This window comes from Psammomys obesus, unplaced genomic scaffold (assembly GCF_907164565.1).
Source record: "Psammomys obesus unplaced genomic scaffold, mPsaObe1.curated_primary_1811, whole genome shotgun sequence".
NCBI lineage: Eukaryota > Metazoa > Chordata > Mammalia > Rodentia > Muridae > Psammomys > Psammomys obesus.
This window is the reverse complement of record NW_026592666.1, coordinates 8497763-8520307: the sequence shown is the minus strand read 5'-3', so window position 1 is coordinate 8520307 and position 22545 is coordinate 8497763. Positions and strand designations below refer to the sequence as shown.

Here is a 22545-nt window from a genome sequence, read left to right as displayed (position 1 = left end):
CTGTGGTTCAAGAACACACTGAGCCTGGGCCCATTCCTCTTTTTGATAATAGGACCTGTGGGTCCTTGAGCATTACATAGTCTCTGAGGTCATTGAGGACCTTGACATCCTTCTTAGTTGTCCTTTAACTACAGGAGAACTCTGGGTATCAGAAGTCTGTGATACAGATTGCTTTTTGTGTTACTCAATCTTTGTCATTGTCACAACACCTTAAATTGTGTACTTGTATATCCCTACAGAGGCTGAAGTCCAAGATTGAGTGGCCTCATGTGTTTAGGCTTCAGGGGGATCCACTTACTGTCTCACAAGCAGTGTAGAGTGTTTGCGGAGTGGGCAGGAACACAGGACGAAAGGAAGCTGCAGACCAGGGAGGGGGCTGGTTTATTTTTCTTTGTTTTTGTGATGGTCAGGTTGGCCTTTAACTCATGGTGGTCCCTCTGCCTCAGTCTCCTGTGTGCTAGAATTATAGGCAGCCCTGGCTTAGTTTTGTTCTGTTTGTAACAACACTTTCTCTTAGAAATCAGATTGTCCCTGAGAACTCATTCGTGACTTAACCCTACTCAGTGATCGTGCCTCATAAAGATTCGGTCACCTCTTAGTGCCACCATATTGGAAGCAGGCTTCTAGCATATAAACCTTTGGGGACAGATTTTATCTAAACCATCACAGTTGCTTAGTCGTCATGAAGATGGGTTTCATCGTGAGCAACCTGACATGTTTTCTTGCTTTCTTTCTACCTTACTTGATGTGGGTGCTTCTCACAGACACCAAGTGGATGCTGGGGAGATCCTGTGCTGTCCCTGCAGAGAGTCTTATAGCTGAGTGGCTGGCTGGGCTCCACCTGCTTTCCTGGTGACTGCTATAGTCGGATAGAGTAGATGTCTGTGGAGGAAGGTGCCCAGGTCACCTCTGCTCAGCGTGCAGTCCAGCTGTCTCTTAGGTTTTTTTCTAACAGGAACCTGAGGCGCAAGAGCCTGCCAAGCCCAGTTGTCCACCTAGAGACATTTGTGATTTCAATTTTCTTTTCTACCCAGTTGGACAGCATTCCTGTGCGACACTCAGCATTATCCCTTATTTCAGTCATTTTGAAGAGAGCATTAAAAACAGTTGACCACTGTCTGGATAAAGAGGCATGGCAAAATTCAGGCGTTTACACAGCTGAGATGATGGAAGAATTTGTTCGGCTCTTCAGAGAAGCCTTGAGCAAGGTGGGTGCTGTTTGAGTTTCTGCTGCAGACCCATTTCCCAAACACAGAAGAGAGCAGGCTATCCTGGGAACATGGGGAGGCAGCCAAGGCATATGTCTTCTTAGCTGCTAGAGAGTAGAGGCCATCAGGCAGTGTCCTGGCACAGTAATCAAAGGCAGCTGATAAAGTGTTTGCTTATAGATCTCACTTAGAGCACGTCCTTCATGAGCTAGGAGTCAGGCTATATGACTTGCTTTTGCATAGACACAGTGGATCTGGTTCTGGTAGGACCTGTGCAGCTGTCCTCTGCTGCTTCCTGTGACCTGTAAGTGCACACACACACTGATACCATGGCTCGAATAAGGGAATCAAGGCCAGTGGCTGGAGGAACCCTGTTTTCTCCCATTGCTAATTGTGCTGGTGAGGTATGGCTCCCACACACTGGCCAACAGTACGGAGTACCTGGTGGTACTTGGCAGGTTACTGGAGCTGTTCCCAAGAAGGGTCCCTGCTGCTGCCTGGCCTGGTTTGAGTGGGAAAGTAAGTGCAGAAGCAGACTTACAGGGCTGAGCCTGTTCTCGGCCACCCGGAAGCTTGTGTGCAGTGTGCTGTCATTCACACATGCTTGTTCCTCCCTCTGGCTTTATTTTTGCTTTTTCTCTGTTAGTGCGTTCAGTTCATTGATTTCTTTCTGAGTTTCAAATGACTTGAGTTTTATTCTGTTTCTCTTTCTCACTTAGATTTTGCCAGATCTGAACACAGTTATTTGGGTCTGGCAGTCATTTAAAAAGCAAGAGATTAAGCAGGACCACGGGAAAGGGAAGAAGAGTAAGACTCCTGCGGTATCTGAAGCTGTCCAGCACGGTGAGGGCTTCAGCTGCCTCTGCTCTTGGCCTGGGACAGAGGTGACGGGCAGCCAGGGTGGTGCCTCTGAGAGAATCCTCAAGTAGCTCTGTGTCAAGGCTCCTCTGCTTATGAAGAGATCTGGTATTCTTTCTTGCATAGGGAAAGCCATAGATGGAATTGTAGGTTGGCTTTTAGAATCTGTTGGGAATAATGTTTAGTTGTTATGCCAGTGCCATGTCTCTCTGAAGACTTGACTGCTCGTGCTGTAGGAATGGCTGCTGTGCAGATGGAGGTGGGCCACAAGGTTCCTCTTTTGTTAAAATTTGTTGTTGGCCAGGTGTGGTTTTCCATATTTAAACACCACAGGCCAGTCCTTGCTGTGTATCCCTACTGCTCAGATGAGGGCGGGAAGTCCAGAGACAGGCAGCATTGGCCTGACCAGGCTGTAGCCATTAAGTGGGCTTAAGACCTGGTCGGTAGAACAGTATCAACCATGTTCATTGGCCTTTAAATTTAATTACTCCATTTAGTTACTCCATTTTCTGTATGGCTAGGGCTGTAGCATGAATGCTCACCTGATCAAGGACAAAGGTCAAGTATTTGTCCTAATGCAACCTGTCTCCCTTTGGTGCAGACGATGCAGAAACCATTCTTCTGAAAGCTGTTTTGCTCCAGGTCATATGCCTCTACCAACAGGTTGTTCCCTACATGGTCACACAGTACAACTTTGACTTCAGCAAGCTCCTAAAAGGTGGGTCTTAAGGGACTGCAGGCAAGCTGCCTCTGGTTCTGCCAGCGGGGATAAGGGACACTCCAGTCAACTGCAGCAGAGCTCAGGGAGGCCCGGTGGGCTGCTGACCAGCAGATGTGATCGACCATCATTGTTGCTTGTACCACTGGTTTTATTTTACTAGCTGGCTCCCTAAGTACACACTAAGTGAACACTAGGATAGCAGTGAGAGTGCAGAAGGGAAAGGCAAGTAGCCTGAGTGAGCTGCTCAGGGTTGCCCCTAGCCAGGTCATTCGATACTTACTCCAACGCAGGGATGCATGAGGGCAGGAGAAAAGAGAGCCCTATAGAAGGGACATGCCATCCTGCTTGTGCAGAGGTGCTCTGGCTGTAGTTCCCTCATGTTTTACCCAAGCAAGTCAGGTTCAGTCCACCTCATGTAAGAGTATAAGAGTGTCGTCATGCTTGTCTGGACATACTCCTTGATGATCAGGTTTGCCTAATAATTGGGCCTACAGAAGATGACCTGCAGAAATGCCATTCTTGGAATTTATGTAAGTTATTAAAATAATTATTTTTGAGACTTGTAATTAGCATTTTAATCATCAAGGGTGAAAGGTTATCTTTTCCCTGAGAATATAAAATTTATAGAAATATCCCATGTAGGGCTTAGCAGCTATTGCCTTCCCAAGCAAGGGAGGACTCTAGAGACCAGGCTACAGGGTCCATGCTCAGGCTTGCTCATAGCCTCTCTCCATAGAATACTTACGGCCTGGGTAGTAGCACCTGTGCTCTGCAGAGTCATGGGATGTTGTAATTAATGAGTTAGGGACCACACTCAGAGGCGGTGTGGTGAGGTATAGTGAGTACAATTGTAGGACAAATTAGAATTGCCTGAGGGACAGACAAGGGCTGTTTTGTGTATGTAGAATTTGGGTTTTCTTGGCAAATTTGGAGGGACATTGGGTGGGGGGTGTCAGGTGAGGTGTGCTTCTCACAGCCTGAGTGAGGAAGCATAGGACATGGGGAATAGACTGCATCCTTCTTTTCTTCTCTGGGTTAGGGTGTTGGTTCTGGGTCACCTTGTGCTTTTCTTACCCTTGTCTGCAGGCATTGTCTCCGAGCAGGGCCCTCCTGAGGAGGTTCCTCCCATCCTGCAGCATCACATGCTAAAGGTGGCCCTGGAACTTCCTGCTAACAAGTTTCTGTGGCTAAAGGCACAGGTAGGAAGTACACGTCTCCAGTCTTCTACTACCAACTTTCTGGGCTGGCTTTTCTCTCCATCCTTTCACAGTTCTTGTCAGTTAACACATTTAGAAATAAAGTACATCACTTTTCCTTTGTTCTGATCCTGAAAGAACCCAATGGCCAAGATGGGAATACTGCCATGCCAGCAGAGAGCTGAAACTGGTGGCAGTGTATTGGACCTGGTGTTTGCATGTCTTCGGTAGCATCTTCTAGGGCCATAATAGTCACTCATGGAGGGAAGGTCAGCAAACACCAGTTGTTCACCCGTGCCCTCTAACGCCAGATGCTGTCCCTCCTGTGCAGTGAGGGTGACCAGCAAGGCTACATGTGCTTTTGAGTGGCTCACATCATATAGCGGCTTGGCTCTCATGCAGGATTCTTCTGTGGAATCAGTAGCTTGGAAATGCATGTTGACGTTTATACACACAGCATCTCCAGAAAAGTGTGTTTATTTGCATGGCGCTGTCTCTCTGAGTTGAGACAACTCATAATTGCATAAGGATTTACCACATGGCAGGCTGCACAAGGGTGCTTTGGCCACTCTGCCCATGCACGTGAGGCAAGGTGTTGGGGTCACAGAAAGCTCGGGACATTTCTGCAATTCTTCAGCTCTGTGTGGTGGGCAAACATTTTACAAGTAAAAGTGAAAGATGAACACATCCTTCTCAAATTACCAATCACTAATGAATAACCACACCATCTTATTTGCATATCAAGTCAGCATTTTGAAACAGAATCCACTGTGAAGTTCCTGTTGGTGAAACACTTGCCCAAGTCTTCAGGAGAGTCTTTAAAGAATGACAGCAGATGCAGACAGGAAGCAGGACCAGCTAGAAGGGTCAGCAAATGACAGTGCTGGGGAGCCCTTCCCTTGGTGCTTTGTGGCGTGGTGCTGCGAGTGGTTGCAGCTCTTGAGTGTCACAAGTGTCATCCTAAGAGGTGTTTATCACGCAGCTTTGTCCATGAGAATTGGCCCAGGTGAGGCCTCTTCATGTGAAAGAATTGGCGGTGTTAAGGCGTTAATTTACTCCTGGAAGAGTAAACGTGTGCCTTCAATTCCAACACTCAGGAGGCATTGACAGGCAGATCTGGGAGTTTGAGACCAGCTGGGTCTGCAGAGCGAGTTCCAGGTCAGCCAGGGCTACACAGAGAAACCCTCTCTGAGGGGAAAAGAAGGAAGGAAGGAAGGACAGACATTAATTGACATTCTGTGCTCTACCCATTTCATGCTTCTAAAGTGCATCTTCTGTTCTGGCATTATGTCCTGGACCACGTTATCCCTAGCACTTTGTCATGTTCAGGGTCAGCCTCCTCACTAAGGGATGTGACACATCACACAGATTTTACAGTATAGCCTGGGGCTCTGAGGCTCTGTACACTTCTAGAAGGTACTGACCCCTTTGAGATCAAACAGTCCTTTCACAAGGTTTGCGTAAGACCATCAGAAAGCATAGGTACTTAAATTACAATTCATGACAGTCACAAAATTACACTTAGGAAGTAGCAATAAAAATAATTTCATGGTTGCAGTCACCCCAATATGAGGAACTGTATTAAAGGGTCTCAGCATTAGGAGGGTTGAGAACCACTGTTTTAAGGCATCAAACTCTGTAAGCCTTTTTAAAAGGCTCTGTTATGTGCCCACTGAGTGGTGGGTTATTTACAGTGTCCTGATGAAAGGCAGATGAAAGGCAACCCGTGCAGCCGTGGCTCAGGTGAACAGCTCTGTGTTGTTCTTCGCTGCTCACCTGTGCAGTCTCTGCACCACAGCCCGGTTCCCAGGACAGTTACCTCCTGAACTTTCTGTGTGAACCAGATGGGGTAACAGCTGTCCCATGTCTTACGCTGAACCCAAATGGTTAGGTAGTGTTGTTACTGTGGCTTGTCACCATGGTGCTGCTGGAGGGTCTGAATGAGTGACCTCACTTCTAAGGTTTTCTATGAGTAAATCCCAGTACTCTTCTGAGTGGTAGGTAGAATGTGCAGTCACATGTTTGCACAGTAAGCAACAGCCCTTATTAATTGTCGATACTAACAGTTTGAGATACTGCCCCAACTCTAGGAAGGCCCCGATGCAGAAGTCATTGGAGGAGAGCGCTCGGTTTTTTACCTTTTGATGAAGATGTTTGTGAATAGCAGCCATCTTCAGCTCAAGTCGTCCACTAAACTTCTCATCATCAAGGTCAGCACAAGTACTTACGTAGCTTGCCTTAGGATGCATGATTTAGGATGTGTTAGGAATACAGTAGATTTTTGTGGGTTTTTATTTGGAGTGTAGTAAATTCTAATTTTTGTAATGTTTATTTTGTGCCTGTATGTATATGTGTGAGTACCAGAAAGGTGAAATATGAGACAGTCAGTCACAGCTTGCACAGTGTGGACTCTGCATGTATTCTGTTCCCCCTAGAAACTGCTTCAAAGATGTCCCTTGTCCCTCTGTCCCACACTAGACCTTGTCTATCACCGACAATTCAAGTGTCCCCAGAGTCAGTGTGCAGGAGTGAGGACTTGGTTCTCTTCTCTTTGTTCTTGCACGTGGCACTCAGTCTTCCAGGGTCACTTTGCCAGCCAGGCATCAGGATTCACACGTGTAGTCCAGACTCGGGGTTTGCAGCCAGATTTCCACACCCTGCTGCAAACACCACCAGTGGCAGTCAGCGCTTTCAGGGTGCCAGGATGTGACTTTGTGGCTTTCCTTGAAGGGCTGATAATGTAGCTGCACTTTGAGCTTCTTGACTGGGTGGCTTGAGGCCTGCCCTGTTTGAGTGCTGCCTGACCATTTAGGAAGGGACTCCACTCAGCCAGTTGTCATGACAAATAACTGCAGAGAGGGGAGTTTGACGCACACTGCTGCGGGGCTCTGTGCCATAGAGCGCTTAGCCCCTGAGCCTCCTACAGCAGCACACCATGAGGGGTATCATTTCTTTGGCAGACTGAGGGCCTGCCTCATAGCAAGCTCTACCCTAGTAGGAATACTGTGCTGCTTACCCAGGCTGAGGGTTGAGTCACACATAATTATCTGGTCTTACTGGAAATCCAGATAAAAAACGAGTTCCCCACTGGATTGTTCGCCTTCCTACTGCAGACTTAGGAAAGGAAAGGGAGTATACAGAAAGGAGCCATGTTGTCCCCAGCGGGGCATGGAGTGATGTCTTTGCCCTGAGTCCTCAGGAGAACAGCTGGGAGAACAGCTGGTGCACTGGTGTCTGGCACATTGGTTTGAAACTTGCAGCTGCACAGGAAACAGGTTCTGCCCTGACCCTTTCATGGCTCCACCACCAACAGATTCTTCGGGACACAGGAGTGTTCGAACACACTTGGAAAGAGCTAGAGCTGTGGCTGGAGCACCTGGATAGCACTGCAGAAGAGCACAAGGAAACCGTCATTCAGTTCCTGGAGCGGGTATGTGCATAGCTCCACGGAACGGAGTGGGCTCCGGGCAGCTGACTCGAGCTTTCTTGATGCGCCCGTGGCGGAAGGGCCCCTGCCATGCCTCACTTCCTAATCCTGCTGACACTGACTCCATGTGAGCCACTCATGTCCACCCCGTCTGAAATAGCAATATGCCACTGCATGCTTCTTGATATCATTTGGGAAATTTGTTTTCCATGGAAGGAGTAAGTTTATCCAAAAGCCAAGTTAAAAGCAGTAAGATAGAAAAGATACTTTTAAAACTGTATAATGAAAAAGCTTTAAAAATCATTTCAATGAGTTATTATTATTATCATTTGCACTTAATGTTTTCCTACTTCATTTGATTTTGACCGAAGGCATTTTGGGCTTTTTCCTTGTACTTGTTGCCATGTGACTGTCTTCACCTTCCTCTTTTATGTTCAGATTTTACTGACACTCGTGGTGAGTCCTTACTCATATACAGACAAAACTTCTGAGTTTGTCCAAGAAGCCAGCACCCTTCAGGCCACTGTGGGGAAGCAAGATACAGATGATGCCAGCATTCCCATCTCCCACATCGACGGTAGGTTCCATGCCCAGAAGCTGCCTGTGCTCTGGATCTCAGGCCACAGCAGCAAGTTAGACTTGTGCTGAGGCTTTTCAGAGTACAGACCGCCTGTTTCCTTGTGTGAAAGATGAGTCTACTGTGCAGATGAAGCCGTCTCAGGAGAACTGCCTGCTGGCTGTTTGAGTTTATGTGTTGTCTACTGTGTATTGGCACTGTTCAGCTCCTTACAGCTCTCATTAACAGAGACCTCATTAATAGACACCTCACTAACAGCCCTCAGGTGAGGAAGGTGTTGCTTGTCCTCTTTAATATGTACTTTACAGATCTGGGGCCAGAGAGGCAAGTCACTTTGTCTCTCATAGGTACTTCCTTGCAACTTCACAATTTGAACCTAGGGACCCCATTGCTGGTCTGTGCTGTAGCCCTGTCGGGTATCAGCTGGCTTGTGTGAATGGGGACAATGCTCCTGGGCTTTAGTTACTGTCTTAGGGCAGCTTGTACTTTGTCAAATACTGTGAAAACTGCATGTCACGGCTTCACCTGTACAGGGTCAAACTCTGGGAAGGATTTTCCCCCAAGAGAAGTTTGAAATGTTTTGTTCTCTCTTTCTGTAAGTATTCTCTTGCTTCTCCGTGTCTTGGGCTGATTACACTGGGGTCTTTTGATGGCTTTCACTTACACTAGCCGCCTCTCTTCTGTCTCAGATGTGCTGGACATGGTGGATGTGCTGGTGGAAGGCAGCGAGGGCCTGGATGAGGACATTGGGTTCTTGTTAAATGAAGAGATGATTCTGCTCACCTTCCCTTTCAGTGCTCTGGTCCCTGCAGCTCTGGAAGCCAGGAACAAGCTGCTTGGGACAGAAAGTGAAGCAGGTACCTGTGTATAGTCAGCAGAGGTTGGGGTTGGGAAAGCCAGGGGCTGAAAGTGCAAAGATGAGCGGTCAGATTCCCCAGAGTGGTGGATGCTCAGCCTGGAGCTCAGAGCACAAGGATGGATGTCAAGACTGACTAGGCTGCTAGCAAAGCAGGCCTTGAAGGATGAGTCTGGAAGAATGTGTTCGCATGGCTCCGTGGAACCTGAGTTTGCTTGCCACTACTCAGTCCTGCGCTCAGGATAGGGAACGAATCTTGGCTATTTGTTGTGTTTCTGAAGTATCTTAGACCTGAGAACACTCACAGATCATAGTAGCTGGAGTGCCCAGATATCCACAACACATGAGCCCACATGGCAATAGTTTGAGGGCAAAAGTCTGTTTCCTGACCTTGTCGTAGGCCAGTACAGGCTACATGGCTCTTCTGGTGGCTGTCTTCCAAGAATATAAGCTGTTCCCATCTCATAGCTATGCCATCTGATGGCATGGTTTCTAGGGTCCCTGGGAAAGATGATCCTGGTTATCCTGGAGATCTGATCAGGCAGGGAGTGCTATGCTTGGAGAGGGACTCAAGGTGACGTGTGTTCCCACCTTCCCCACTGGGGAGGCCTGTGTGCCAAGGCAGAGGAAGGGATAGGAAAGCCACTTGCAAGCCCTTGGCCCCGGTAGCGGTGGTCTAGCTGTGCATTTACTGGCAAGCCTGAGGACCTGATGTCAGACCGTGTGCTCTCTGTATTGAAATAGAACCTGGGGTACTCCAGAATCCCTCCCACGTTGGCATCTGACCTTTCATGGAGCTGGCATGAGTCAGCCATGAGTTTTCTGAGTCTGATGTGTATGTGGAAGGGGTTGTGTTCGTGTCGCATAGAAGCGATTTAACTCTGCTCCCTAACCTCACCACCCCCATTGCTTTGCAGGGGACAGCATCGTGGCATACCTCACTGCAGTGCTGACCGACCTTCTTCACACCCAGAGGGACCCCCTAGCTCTGTGTCTTCTGCTCCAGTCTTATGACAAGTTTGAGCCTGCCAGCCTGCTGTGCCGTCAGCAGCTTGCCCGATTTCACAGATACTACAGTCTCTGGATTCCTGACCAAGCCCAGGAGACCTTGGTGAGCTGCACTCACTGCTCCCTGAAGTGTTTCTTCTGACGCTGTTGCTGTTGTGCAGCTGGGTGTCCAGATGCTGTACAGTTTGCAGCCTTCCCGTGTCCTCAGTCATGTCACCTGCTCAGCTGTGTGAAGGGAGTAGCTCCCTAGTAATGAAAATTGGCTGTCACTATTCAGCTCGGGACAGGAAGTGACCTCTTCCTCTTTTTCCTTTACCAAGTACAGTGGAATGCTAGTCTTTGCAACCTTCTACAGACCTTAGTGTGCTCAGCTAACAGACCTGCCCCCTCAATATGGACCATGAGCTCCATGCCAATCCTGGAAGAGGAAACGGGGTGATGGGAAGGATTCTTGTAATGGGATTCTTGCTCAGATGCGGTGTGTCTAACACTGTCTGGGGCACAGAGTAGACCTTCCTGTGGGTTTTTGTGGATCCATTTGCAGCTGTGCTTAAGAATGCAAATGGCTTAGGGCCTTTGTTTTGCGGTGGTGGCCATGTAGCCTGTTGATGCTGTGCCGTGTGCTTTTTAAGCCATTTGTTCTGATCCACCGTCAGAGTCGGTCAAGACTCTGATAACCCTTTATACAGATGCAGAGAACTTCCACCAGCAGTTAGTGGTGGGACAGGGCTTGGTCAGTCTGGTTCTGGAGCTTATAACCAGAATAGCCGTTGTTACCTTCCTCTGCACTGGTCGGCAGGCAGTTCAGCTCAGTGCCCCTCCGCCTGTGCGCTGTTGTTGGTGTCCACCCTCCACTGCGTGGCTCACAGCTGCATTCTTCTGGCTGCCAGGCTCTGCCCATAATGTGACTCGGCCAGTAGGTGTGGGTGGGGTCTTGAGACTCGGCCTGTGTTCCACTGTCTCAAGTAATGCTGCTGTTACGCTGGTCCTCAAACCATGCTTTGAGCACCACTGAGCTTCATTTGCTGAAGTGAGTCACATGGGTATATTTAGAGGGCTGCTTGGTGGTTGTAAGTGAGTAACTTGTTTGAAGCAGCCCATCTGTGGAGCCTTCTTTTCCTTTACCTATCTCCTCTGCTCCTTCTGACAAGATATTCTGGGGTGGGCAGGTAGCTTGTAGCAGCAGGCCATGCTTTGGGTGGTGCTTTCCTAGTCTGCAGTGCTTCATCCTGGCAAAACAGTGATCAAATCCCACGTTTGAGGCAGTTGGCTCCTCACTACAAGGTCTACTGGTACTGCATGCTGGTGCCTTTGCATTCTCTCGGCAGGCACACGCTCTAGGGTGATGGCTGGCTGCTGGTGTTGGGGTGGAGTCTCCTTGAGTACAGTGCCCCACCACCCTAATGATTAGTGTGAAATGTCCTTCACTATGTGTTACTCCATTTGTCACCAGTGTGTGCAGCCTTTGCTTCTGAGGTAATTTCTCTTCCATTCTGTCCTTTTTGATCCCTCAGCCACTGCAGGTGTCCAGTAGCTCTGTACCCTATAGCCCCACCTCATCTTCTTGCTTCTCCACCTTGCTGCAAACAGCATATGAAAGCCGCACACTTGGGGATAAGAACACTCAGACAAAGGTGCTAGCCGCTGTCCCATGCCTAGCTCTGCAACAGGTGCTGCGCTCAGCCAAGCAGGTGCTGCTGTACTTGAGGAGCACTGTGGAGAACTTCAGCCAGGTCAGTGCCTTTCCTTCTCCTCGCGGCCCTCCACCTGCACAGAATGTGCTTGTCTGTGAATCTGCACCCCAGCTCTGGAACCTGGGCTCTTAGCTCTTCTGTTCCTGGGCTGGACCCCTCTCTTCAGGCAGCCGTGCAGAGGCAGTGAAGCTCTTCTGTCTGGACCTGTGTGTACTCAGGACAGGGTCCTTCCTGTGGTACAGTAGCAGCATGGTCAGGCCTTGCCTTTCGTGGTTTGTGAGTCCAGTAGCTCACTGTTGAACTTTCTGCTGGGGTTCTTTATAGCCCCTTAGTTTAGGCTTTGTTGGTGACCTGCTTATTTATAAAAGAAAAAAACCCATTAATACATGTATTTAGTTATGTGCTTAGTTATGTGCACACGCAAGCATGTGGAGGCCAGATGGGACGGCATGTAGGATATCGATTTTCTTCTTCACAGTGTGGGCTCTGGGGGTTGAACTGAGGTTGTCATGCTTGGTGACAAGTGCCTTTACCTGCTGAGCCATCTTTCCCTGAAATACACTGAAATCAGTGTATTTCACTGAGGTTTGGGAAGATGGGTTCCCTGTATTCTGTTCTCTCCTAAATAGTCAGTACATACCCAAGTGCTGTCCTGTGTACAGCTTGGGCTAATCTGGGGAAGGATGGTGAGAAGGGGAGATTGCCTCCAGTTCTAGAGGAAGACAAATCTCTGTGAGAGGAACTTGGAAACCTTGCATTCAAGTCTCGCCTTGTTGGCCTGTCTCCCTTTTTCTGCCCTGACTCCACAGGGCCTGGCGTTCACACTCACGACTTTGGTGACCGATCAGCCCTTCCTTGTCTGAGGGTCACGTGTTTCTTACAGCTGGGCAGAAGTGTGGGCCCGACCTTCCTGCAGTTCCTCTTGGATCTCCTTAAGCAGCTGGTTGTCCACTCTGCGCAGCTGGACGCCCAGAACCAGCAGAAGTTAGAGGCTGCCCGTGCCGAGTCTGATCTCTTTTTGGACATGGAGTCTGTGACTTTACTTGAGTTGGCCACTGACAAGGTACCACCCCTTCTGTGCCCCACCATCCCCCCAGACAGCCTGTTACTCTTTCCCCACAAGGTTACAGGTACTGGCTGGCTGCTCCTGAGTTTTAAAAGACTCCATCTAGCAGGGTATCAAAACATATGCTAAGATGCATAACCAAACTTTGGGCAGAGTGCAGGGAATCTTATGAGAGAAGAGGGAGATAGACCTGGAGGCAACAGGAGCCTCTCACAAGGGGGGGCAACAGAACCAACAATTCTGTGCACAGGGGTCTTTTGTGAGACTGATACTCCAAACAAGGACCATGCATGGAGATAACTTAGAACCCCTACACAAAAGTAGCCCAAGACAGCTCAGTGTCCAAGAGGGTTCCCCAATAATAGGACCAGGGACTGTCTCTGACATGAACTCATGGGCTGGCTCTTGGATCACCTTTACCTGAGAGGGGTGCGGCCTTGCCAGGCCAGAGGAAGACAAAGAAGCCAGTTCTGATGAGACCTGATAGACTAGGGTCAGATGGAAGGGGAGAAAGACCTCCCCTAGCATTGAACTGGGGGAGGGGCATAGGAGAAGAAGAGGAAGGGAGGGAGGGAGGGAGGGAAGGTAGGATTGGGAGGCGATGGGGGAGGGTGCTATAGCTGGGATACAAAGTGAATAAACTGTAGTTAATAAAATAAAATAAATGCGTTCACTATAGAAAAATAGAGAGCTGTAAAACTACAGCTGCGGTAACAGCCTAGTCTGGGTTCTGTTTTCCAGTCAGTCCTTTATAGTCATGTCAGCCTACAGCTCTTGTTTGTACCCGTGCTCTGAGCCCCTGGAGGGGTCAGGATGAGGGTCAAGTAGCTTCATCCTGCCCTGACCTGGGTCCTCTGTAGCACGGGTGTGCAGCAGCTGCTCTCCTAGCCAAAGTTTCCTCCTTCCCTGGCCAGATGGCTGCTTCTGTTGTACTGTGCCAGCTGGCTGATGCTGGGCTCAGAGAGAAGTGGGCTCTCATTTCACAGTCTTACTGAAATAGCCTGCTTTTCTTCCGTGATCTCCACACTGAGTTTCTGAGAGTCGTATTTCCTGGTTTTGGCTGTTTCTTGTTGGAAAGGGGATAGGTTTCTTTGCTTCACTTAAAAATGAACAAGGTGTAAGAAACTTGTGTCCTGGGAATGAGTGGCTCATCTTCCAGGAATCATGTTTGGTAAGGCTATGTGAGGCAGACCTGGATTGTGGATTCCCTAGCCTGCCTGGAATTGATGGGAGCCACAGCACACTCCAGAGGGCTGCGGTGCACAGACATCGCAGCAGACAGGATACGGCAAGCTTGCCTGAGAATGACATGAAAGCTCGGGGCTACGGCTAGAATAGGCTTGCAGAGTGCTTCCTGCTCTGTTTCGGATGCTTTTGGGTAGCTGTGGCCTCCCTCTGGCCCTGTGTTACACATACAAAGTAATATGCTTTTGACCTTATTTTGCAGACAGTAGAGGAGGTGCTGGTGGCCATCCTTAAACATCCCACACTGGAGAGTTGGTTTCTAGCCCTGGAGCAGAAAGCCTTGCCCCCGCACACGCTCAGCCCCATCCTTGTGAAGCTCCTAGCAGCCCACTTCAGTGCAGGGGTCCTTCAGCTACTGGTTGCAAGTTCCCCAGTTCTCCATAAACTGGGTCAGTTGGGCCTCCTGGGAAAATACTCAGAAGCCATCACCCAAAGTGTGTTGAGAGAGCTACGCACCAGGACTGGGAACTCTGCCACAACATCCAAGACCCTGCCTCAGCTGGAGGCGCTGCGAGAACTGCACCCATACATGGGAAGTGTCCAGATCCGAGAGGTCACCCTGGCCCTACTGGGCCTGCCCGAGGCGCACCTGCTGACCCAGCAAGCCATACATTCTCCAGGGAAGGAGAGACAACTAAGCAGTCTTGGAAAGACCCTGGTACAGCTGCTGGCGAGCAGCCACCAGGACCAGCTGCAGAGCTGCGAGCTCCTGTGGCGCGCCGAGTATGTGCGAGGTCTGGGGGCTCTGCTCCCCACTCTGGCTGAGCATGAACTGGACACTGTATTCCTTCAGACTCTTCAGAGAGACCCTGTGCTGGCCCCCATAGTCCCAACTGAACTGCTTGAATACTGCCTGGTCCGACGGACAGAGGCAGCCCTGGGCATTGCCAGCCTGCTCCTTCAGCACAGCCCCACCCATCTGCTGAAGTTTGAGCTCTGGTGTGGGCAGCCTGGTGTGGGGCTCAGCCTGCAGGAGCACCTGGATGGCTTCCTCCCCCTTATCCACGTGTACCTCCAGCACAGGACACAAGGACACCCCTTGCTGCCAACAGGAGGTACGGGAAGCACTGCCACTGGGCAACTGGGAGGTTCCACCTGAAGGCAGGATGGCTTGCCATCTTAAACCCTGTCCCTTGTGTTCTGGGGCATGGCATAGTTCTGTTTCTCATCCTCACTGGAATGTCTTTAGGCTTAGAAAGTTGAGGTTCCTCAGTGTCCTCTCTGTCTCTTAGCCTTAGGAAGTGAGGTACAGCCTCAGGTGCCTATCCATTCCTATGAGAAGAGCAAGATGGAGTGGGCAGTAATGGGGGGTGAGTTAGCTGTTTCTGACCGAGCGGAAGTAACAGAGGGCTAATCTATCTTTTGTCCCATTGCATTGTTCCCTTACTCGGGAACACGTTGTTGAGTTCATACTGAGTCTGGGCAGAGTGAATCCAACTCTCTCTGCCTTCTGAGCCTCAAGTATGCCACAAAGCCACCTCCAACTTAGTTGTGTATAGTGAAATAAAAGTGATTTCCCCTATGGCTTTGTATTTGTATGGGTGGCGCCAGGTACTTCCTAAGGAAGACTTCCCGCAGGCAACTTTTTCATAGGTCCCCTGCTTTGTGCACGGCAACCTCTGTTTTGTGTCTGCCTAGTGTCCTCTGCTGTCACTCCTGTCCTGAGGGCCCTGTGGAGACAAGTGCGAGACAGGTTTTTTCATGATGATGGGCCTGCCCAGTGTGAGCTTCATCTGGAGGCTGTGGCCCAGCTCGTTCCATTTGCAAGAAGCAAAGACCTGCATGTGCTCATGAACCAGTTACCCAGCTTGCTTCAGACTCTGAGCAGTCACAAGAGGTATGAAAGCCAAGGCCACTGGACGCTTTTTCCTTCTTTGTGTCACTTTTCTCTTTGGTGTGTATAATGAAAGTTAGTGTAAAGCATCTGTCTTCTTGTGTCAGTAGTGCAGTTGCAGTTATGGCTAGAGCAGCCATCATGGCTGGAGAAGTGCATCTCTGTGTGTAGATGACTGGGGCTCATGCCTGAGAGCAGTGTTCTAGAGTGGCTTCCCCAGAAGTTGTTTGCAGAGTCTAACTGGGGTGGTGTGGTGTCCAGAGGGTGGAGAGGGCAGAGTGACACTAAATGTTTCAATAGAACAGTCTTCCAAAGAGATGACCAAGCCTTGTCTGTCACAAGTCCCGAGGTGGGGAGACCCTAGTTACGAATGAGTCTAGAGAGACCTGTTCTTTCTCTGGTGTGCTGATTTTACTGACAATATGGTGTCAAGTAAGAGTGGCCCCAAGAGTGGGCAGTGCAGGCCTCATGCACATGGCCCTTAGCAGTGTTGTGACTCTGCCACCCCGGTCTCCTGCTGCAGTTGGATCGTGGCTGACTCTGTGTCAGCTGCCTTGGCAGAGTCAGCAGAAGAGCTGAGTGCCTGGAGGAAGACCCTCCTTGGGTCCTGTATGCAGTGGCTGGCTGTGTCCTTCAGTGGCCAGGAGCCAGGAGGTGAGAACACCCAGGAGCAGGAGAAGACAGTGCTGCTCAGAGTAAGCGACTTGTTGGTAAGTGTCTCTCTAGAGATCCTGGCTACATGCTGAGGGGGCAGGAGCCAGACAAGCCAGACCTCAAAGATACAGTTTTGGTGGTGTGGTATGAATGTGGCCTTGTACATAGGAAATGAGAGCTGCCATGTCTAGGGGCAGAGTTGGGGTGGGAGGCACTGAATTTGTAAGCCATCTTTTATCTGAGTGGATGTTGGATTTTATCAGATTTTTTAAAAATCTACTGAAATGTTATAGTTTGTTTTTTGATTACTCTGTTAATAGGATAAATTTTATTAGTTAATGATAAACCAGTTTTATATTCCTCGGATAAACCTCCCTGATCATAATGTATTATTAGCCTTGTTCTCCTGTATGCATAAGGTATAGTTGTGTCTAATTGGGCTTTCCTGTGATGGTGCCTCTGTGTTGGGTAAGGCAGGCCTCACTGGATTAGTTGGGAGAAGTCTGACTGGGTTTAACATTCAAAGCTGACAACTTAGTTTTTCTGTAACTGTTTGTAGGTTCTTCTGGGTTACTTTGTTTCCAGTAAGAAATGTATCATATCATTCTGACCCTCCTCCATCAACATAGGAGGCCTCTTTCCCTATGGCTGACTTCAGAACGGCTCCAGCAGTTTGTTTACACTGGCCTTCAGGCTTCTCATCCCTAGTTTCTCAAGCACTGAAGACGCCACATCATCTGCAGCTTAGTCGCTGTTATGAAGTGTAGAGATGCTCCACATTTATTCCTTCTATTAACGTACCTTCCTTTACACTGTTATGTTTCTGTTCGGAAATAGTATCCTAAAAGTTAGCTCCAAAGGTATGCCGTATATCTTCCGAGGGTGTACCACACACTTGTTCATTGTAAAACCTAAGCAAAACTCCACAGCCTCAGAAGTACATTGAGACATGTAGAATTTTGGTCTGGGCAAGTGTTTGTTTGAGTGGCTACCTTAATCTACCTGCTTAATGTTTTTATTTGTGAGTTCATTACGAATCACAAAGTGAAATATATATATATATATATATATATATATATATATATATATATATATATATATATATATATATATATATATATATATGAAACTTTACAGCCTGTACTTCCAGACCTAACTTGTTGTGCTACAGGTTTGTGAATTTAAAGTAACAGAAACCCAAACCTGGCGTAAGTTCAATATGTACCCTTCAGTGTGACTTCTGTGGGTTCAATAACACTTTACAGACACAGGAATAAGTATCTAGGCTTTTGTTGCTTAGTAGTAGTTCATGTATGATGTCTACCATCCTTTCTCCCAATCCCATTACAATTTGAATTTACTGGGTTTTGTGATCATAAAGCTCACGATCAGCAGTGTGCAGCTGGGGATAGCGGGGTGGTGGAGTGCTGGCTGAGCACCTGCTTCTGTGCCCCTCTCCCAAGAGGAGAACCAGCAATGTAAAAATTAGAGAACGTTGAGAGACCATTCTGCTATGTTAGTGAATGAATATCCTAGAGATGTTATGTATGTCTGTATACATGGATGTGAGGTAAAACTAAATTAAGTATTCATGGAATCATGTGCATGTCATATTCAGGTGTTGGGTTTGTTTGTTTCTAAACATGATAGTGTATGTCCAGATTTCCCCACATACCAGTGTCTGTGGACATATTTGCATTGGAAATGGTGTTGATCTCCTACTTTAATGTGCTTAGCACACTGTTGAGTCCTATAGATGTCTTTCCATGGTTTTTGCTGTTACAAAGAGCGCTGTGATAGTCGTGCATGGGACCTGTATTTGTTACATTTCTCATCCCCTGACAAAACTCCTGACAATAAGGCAGGGTTGTTTGGGCTCACTGTTTATAGCTACAGTGTGTGTGGCAAAGAAGGCAGAGTGATAGGAGCATGCAGCTCCTGGTCTTGTTGCATCTGTGGTAGGGATGTGGAGAGAGATGAATTCCTATGTTTAGCTAGCCTTTTCCGTCTTGTGCACTCTGGAACCCATGGGATGGGTGGTGCTGCCATTTAGGGTAGGTTTTTGCACCTCAATTAACTCAAAGTAGAAACTCCCTCACAGGCATACCCAGACATTTCACTTGTAGATTATTCTAGACCCTGTCGAGCTCAACACTGACCATCCTAGTTATATCCACGTAGATTCCTGAAAGAGCAGTGTGAAGAGGCAGAGAAGTCCCTCTGTGGAGGGTCTGCTGCTGGGAGATTCCTGTCAGTCTGGCACTGAGGTCTCCTTGCATGGCTGGTCTGTTGGAGGTGACATACATGAAATGCACTTAGCTGGTGCCTCAGGGCCAGCGTTGAACCTTGTGTTCCACAGACCTCTTCCCTTCCGGGGTTACGTCAGTGTCCCCTGAGTATTATTCACTGGTTCCTCAGTGAAAGGTTACTTACAAATCCACCTTTGCTGTCTAAAAAGGTAGGTGTGGCAAAATAACAGGACCACTCGGGAAATGTCCCTTTGCTTGTTTGATGTGCAAGAATGTGCTAATAAATTGTCAGTGCTGCTTTTTTAAAAATAACAAAACAACGGGTTTGTATCTCAGAGGGTAGAGCCTTGCTCAGCATGCACAAAACCCTAGCTTCCATCACCAGCACTGAATAAACAAAGGCTGGTAGCCCACACCTGTAGTCCATCTCATGAAGTAGGTCATCCCAGCTTCATAGTGGGTTCAAGGCTGGCTATCTGAGACCCTGTCTCAAAGCCCTATGTGGTTTGGGTGCTTTGTTTATATTTGCTGTAAATCCAAAGTCTGCGTGTGTTAGTCTTTGTTTTAAGATCATTGTTTTGTCTCTCTGCCATCTTAGTCTCAGCAGGAATGACAGTAGGTGGCTGGAGCAGCTGCAGAAAAGACTGACAGACACAGTAGGAGGGACAGCAGGGTTCTTAGTAACCCTGATACAGAACGTTAGAGATGACTGGAGCTTCTGCTTCCTGCTCCCTGAAGCACACACTGGAGCCCTCATTGTTTTCAGCTCACTGACATGCTTCCTGTGCTTTTTTTCTAGCATACACTGAAGGAGGTGGAGCCTGGTGACTGGCAGCAGTTTGTGAAGACAGGACTCAAGTAAGCTCATTGCATTTTCTTGGTGCCACATATAAAGATGTGGGTGTTATAAAGAACCATGGAGTTCTTTAGCTTGTCATTAGAGTACTAGTCACAGAGCCACTGTCAGCCTTGTCTATAGAGAAGAAAAACATCTTTTAAAAAAAAGTGGAAATGATGTGATATTGCATGTCTGTAATGCAGCATTGGGAGGAAGTTTTGAAGTCATCCTTAGCTATATAGCAGGTTCAAGGCCAGCCTGAACTGCATGAGACTTGTTCTCAAGAAAACAAAACTGGCTGGCCAGATGGCTTAGTGGATAAAGGTGCTTGCTGCCAAGCCAGACAATCTGAGTTTGATTCTGACCTAGGACACACTTGGTCTTCTGGCCTCCATGTGTATCTTGTGATATGTGCACACCCACACATAAACATACAACAGGAAGTAAATAGAAAATTTAAAACATTTAAAGTGTAGAGCCTATAGCTGTCCTCAAATGTGATGAATGCCACAGTCTCCTATGTTATTCCTCATAAGTTCTTGTCTCCCCTCTACCCACTGCAAGGCTAGGCTTATTTTATGGTTTTGTTTGTTTGTATTTGTTTGTTTAGTGCTGGGGCTTGGACCTCTGGCCTTACAAATGCTAGGCAAGTACTTTAGACCGCTGAGCTGTAGCCATAGCTCCTTTTGTGGCAGTGTATCCATAGCAGTTTATGTTGTATGTGTTTGATATTGTGAACATTCATGTCATTCTTTGTCCTATTTTTTTATGATTATTCTCGCTTTGTGTGTGTGTGTGTGGTTTTACAAGATAAGGTCTCTATGTAGCCTCTGGCTGTCCTGGAACTTTCTCTATTGACCAGGCTGGCCTCAAACTCAGAAATTCACCTGCCTCTGCCTCGTGAGTACTGGGATCAAAGGTGTGAGCCACTACCACTGGGCATCTTAATTTTTTAAAACGCAAATATTTTTAATTAAAAACAGATCTAAAAGTCTTCAGTTTTCACCACTGTGTAGAACCACTGTACATTGGTTTATTTAGCCATTCCCTGCTGGTGGACATGTAGGCTATTCCCTGAGCCCTCCCCACCCTTATGGCCCCTGCAATGACATGTCTGTGGGACATGTCTGGGCATAGTAACACCCATTTTACATATGGTGCTGATGGGGCCCTGCTGCCTTTAGATGAGCAAAGTTGAGTGACTTTGTGCTCCCAGCAGGGAATGTGTGAGAGTTCATGTGACCTCACTCATACTTGTTGAGGTCAGACTCCAGTTTGGGTTTTCGGAGAGCCGTGGAATGATGTATGGTGCCTATAATCTTCACTTCCTGAACATTATGATGTCCAACATTCAGAGAAAGTGTCACAGGTCACACAGAAGAAGCGAAGGATGGGTCCAGGTTATTGACCGCCATCCATCTCTACCACCACCACTACCACTATTTCCTCTTCCTCCTCTTTTTTTTCTTCCTTTTTCTTTTTTTTTCTTTTTTTTTTTTTTTTTTTTTTGGCTCTTTGACACAGGGTCTCACTATGGATCCCATGCTGCCCCCAAGTCTGAACCCTCTTCCCAAGTACTGGGATTACAGGTGTGCACCATGATACCTCCTCTGCTTCAGCGTTTTTCCTCGACATGTCCAGGGAAGCTGATGAAGCTTCTCTCACTGTCTCCTATGCAGCCCCTGCCTAGCCTCCCTCTCCCCAGTGCAGCACAGAACTTCTTTTCTTCATGACAAACGTAGGGACATAGTAGTGCTCACATGGAGCTATGGGGATTTTTCATGGATCTCTTCCTTTAGTGAGTTTTGAAGGGATTGAAGTCATAATTTGGGGTCGTTTAGATGACTGCAGGACCAAAGCTGACCTGGCAGAATCCACTGTAGGGCACTGTCCTCCCTCTCAGGTTTGCTGCCTGCTGGCTCAGCTACACAGAGTTCTTTTGATGTCTGTGCCGCAGAGAAAATTGAACCATGTGCTACCTAAGATGATTTGGTCAACGATCACCATATATGTGATGGTTGTCCCACATGAGGTTACGGCTCCTAGTAATTAATGTAGCTGTCTTAGTCTGTGTCAGTCCATTCTGTGATGTCTATATTATGACAAAAATCTCCTCATGATGTGGGTTACTGATCTCTGTCATGGTGGACAGATAGGACTGTGATTAAACAAGTACAAAGCCATGTCACTGACAGAACCAGATGATGAATGTATATACAACTACTGTAAAATTCTCAGCTCTGAACTTTTGGAATTCTAAGCACAAACGTTGTTTCTTAAAAAATAAACTTCTTGAGCTGGAGAGATGGCTCAGCAGGTAAGAGCACTGGCTGTTGCTCTTCCAGAGGTCCTGAGTTCAATTCCCAACAACCACATGGTGGCTCATAACCATCTATAGAGGGATCTGATGCTTTCTCTGTCATGCAAGCATACATGCAAATAGAGCACTCATATACATAAAATACATAAATAAATAAACCTTTAAATAAATAAATAAATGAACTTCTCTTCATGACACTCTTCCCTTTGACTTGTCACTCAGGTTTCGGTACCAGGACCTCACCTTTTTGAAGACTCTGCTTGATGCCACAAAACTGCTGTATAGTTCAGAAAGCCCTGTGCACACAAAGCTTGTCCAACTTCCCGTGCTCCACATGATGCTCACCCAGCATTCTCTGTTCTTGCCAACCATGCTGACATCTGAAGAAGAGAAAACTCCAGACAGTCAAGTAAAAGGTGACCCCAGCTGCCCTCCCAGCACAGTGACAGCTGTTACCTTCTAGTTTCATCCAGCCAGCCACACTCTGCAGGCTGGGGTGTACATGCTGGAGGTTGTGACATGATTGGGGAGATGCCTGGATTTTAAAAACTTAGGTTTCTTAAGATTTGTCAGGGAGGGGTGGATAGATCCTGAGCCTGTGCTCCGTGAGTCCTAGAGAAATAGTGGTTGTGAAGATGTGTTTGTTACAGGGATCCTATGATCCTGGGGAGGATGCTGGATGGAGGCCCAAGGCCCAGCCTTATTCAGAAAGGATAGTTCCAGCTTACAGGACTTCCTGCCGTGCGCCCTCCTCCGCTGTCCTGAGGCTGTCCACAGTGCTTCTGTCCCTGTTG

The 22545-nt window shown here is 47.9% G+C and overlaps 1 protein-coding gene across 3 annotated transcripts in view; it reads left to right on the top strand.

Moving 5' to 3' along the window:
• Positions 1 to 22545, top strand: part of Urb1 (URB1 ribosome biogenesis homolog) — a 60109-nt gene that overhangs the window by 22414 nt on the left and 15150 nt on the right. For 2 of the 3 annotated variants that reach the window (XM_055614855.1, XM_055614857.1), the window contains 16 exons: positions 1035 to 1208; positions 1928 to 2051; positions 2668 to 2784; positions 3874 to 3986; positions 6074 to 6193; positions 7297 to 7413; positions 7849 to 7987; positions 8677 to 8844; positions 9761 to 9954; positions 11366 to 11584; positions 12429 to 12608; positions 14059 to 14911; positions 15495 to 15693; positions 16214 to 16400; positions 19393 to 19451; positions 21974 to 22167. In XM_055614855.1, the coding sequence (XP_055470830.1) occupies positions 1035 to 1208; positions 1928 to 2051; positions 2668 to 2784; positions 3874 to 3986; positions 6074 to 6193; positions 7297 to 7413; positions 7849 to 7987; positions 8677 to 8844; positions 9761 to 9954; positions 11366 to 11584; positions 12429 to 12608; positions 14059 to 14911; positions 15495 to 15693; positions 16214 to 16400; positions 19393 to 19451; positions 21974 to 22167 (3157 nt within the window). The remainder of the gene's footprint in view (positions 1 to 1034; positions 1209 to 1927; positions 2052 to 2667; positions 2785 to 3873; positions 3987 to 6073; positions 6194 to 7296; positions 7414 to 7848; positions 7988 to 8676; positions 8845 to 9760; positions 9955 to 11365; positions 11585 to 12428; positions 12609 to 14058; positions 14912 to 15494; positions 15694 to 16213; positions 16401 to 19392; positions 19452 to 21973; positions 22168 to 22545) is intronic. The other variant, XM_055614856.1, reaches the window with a different exon arrangement.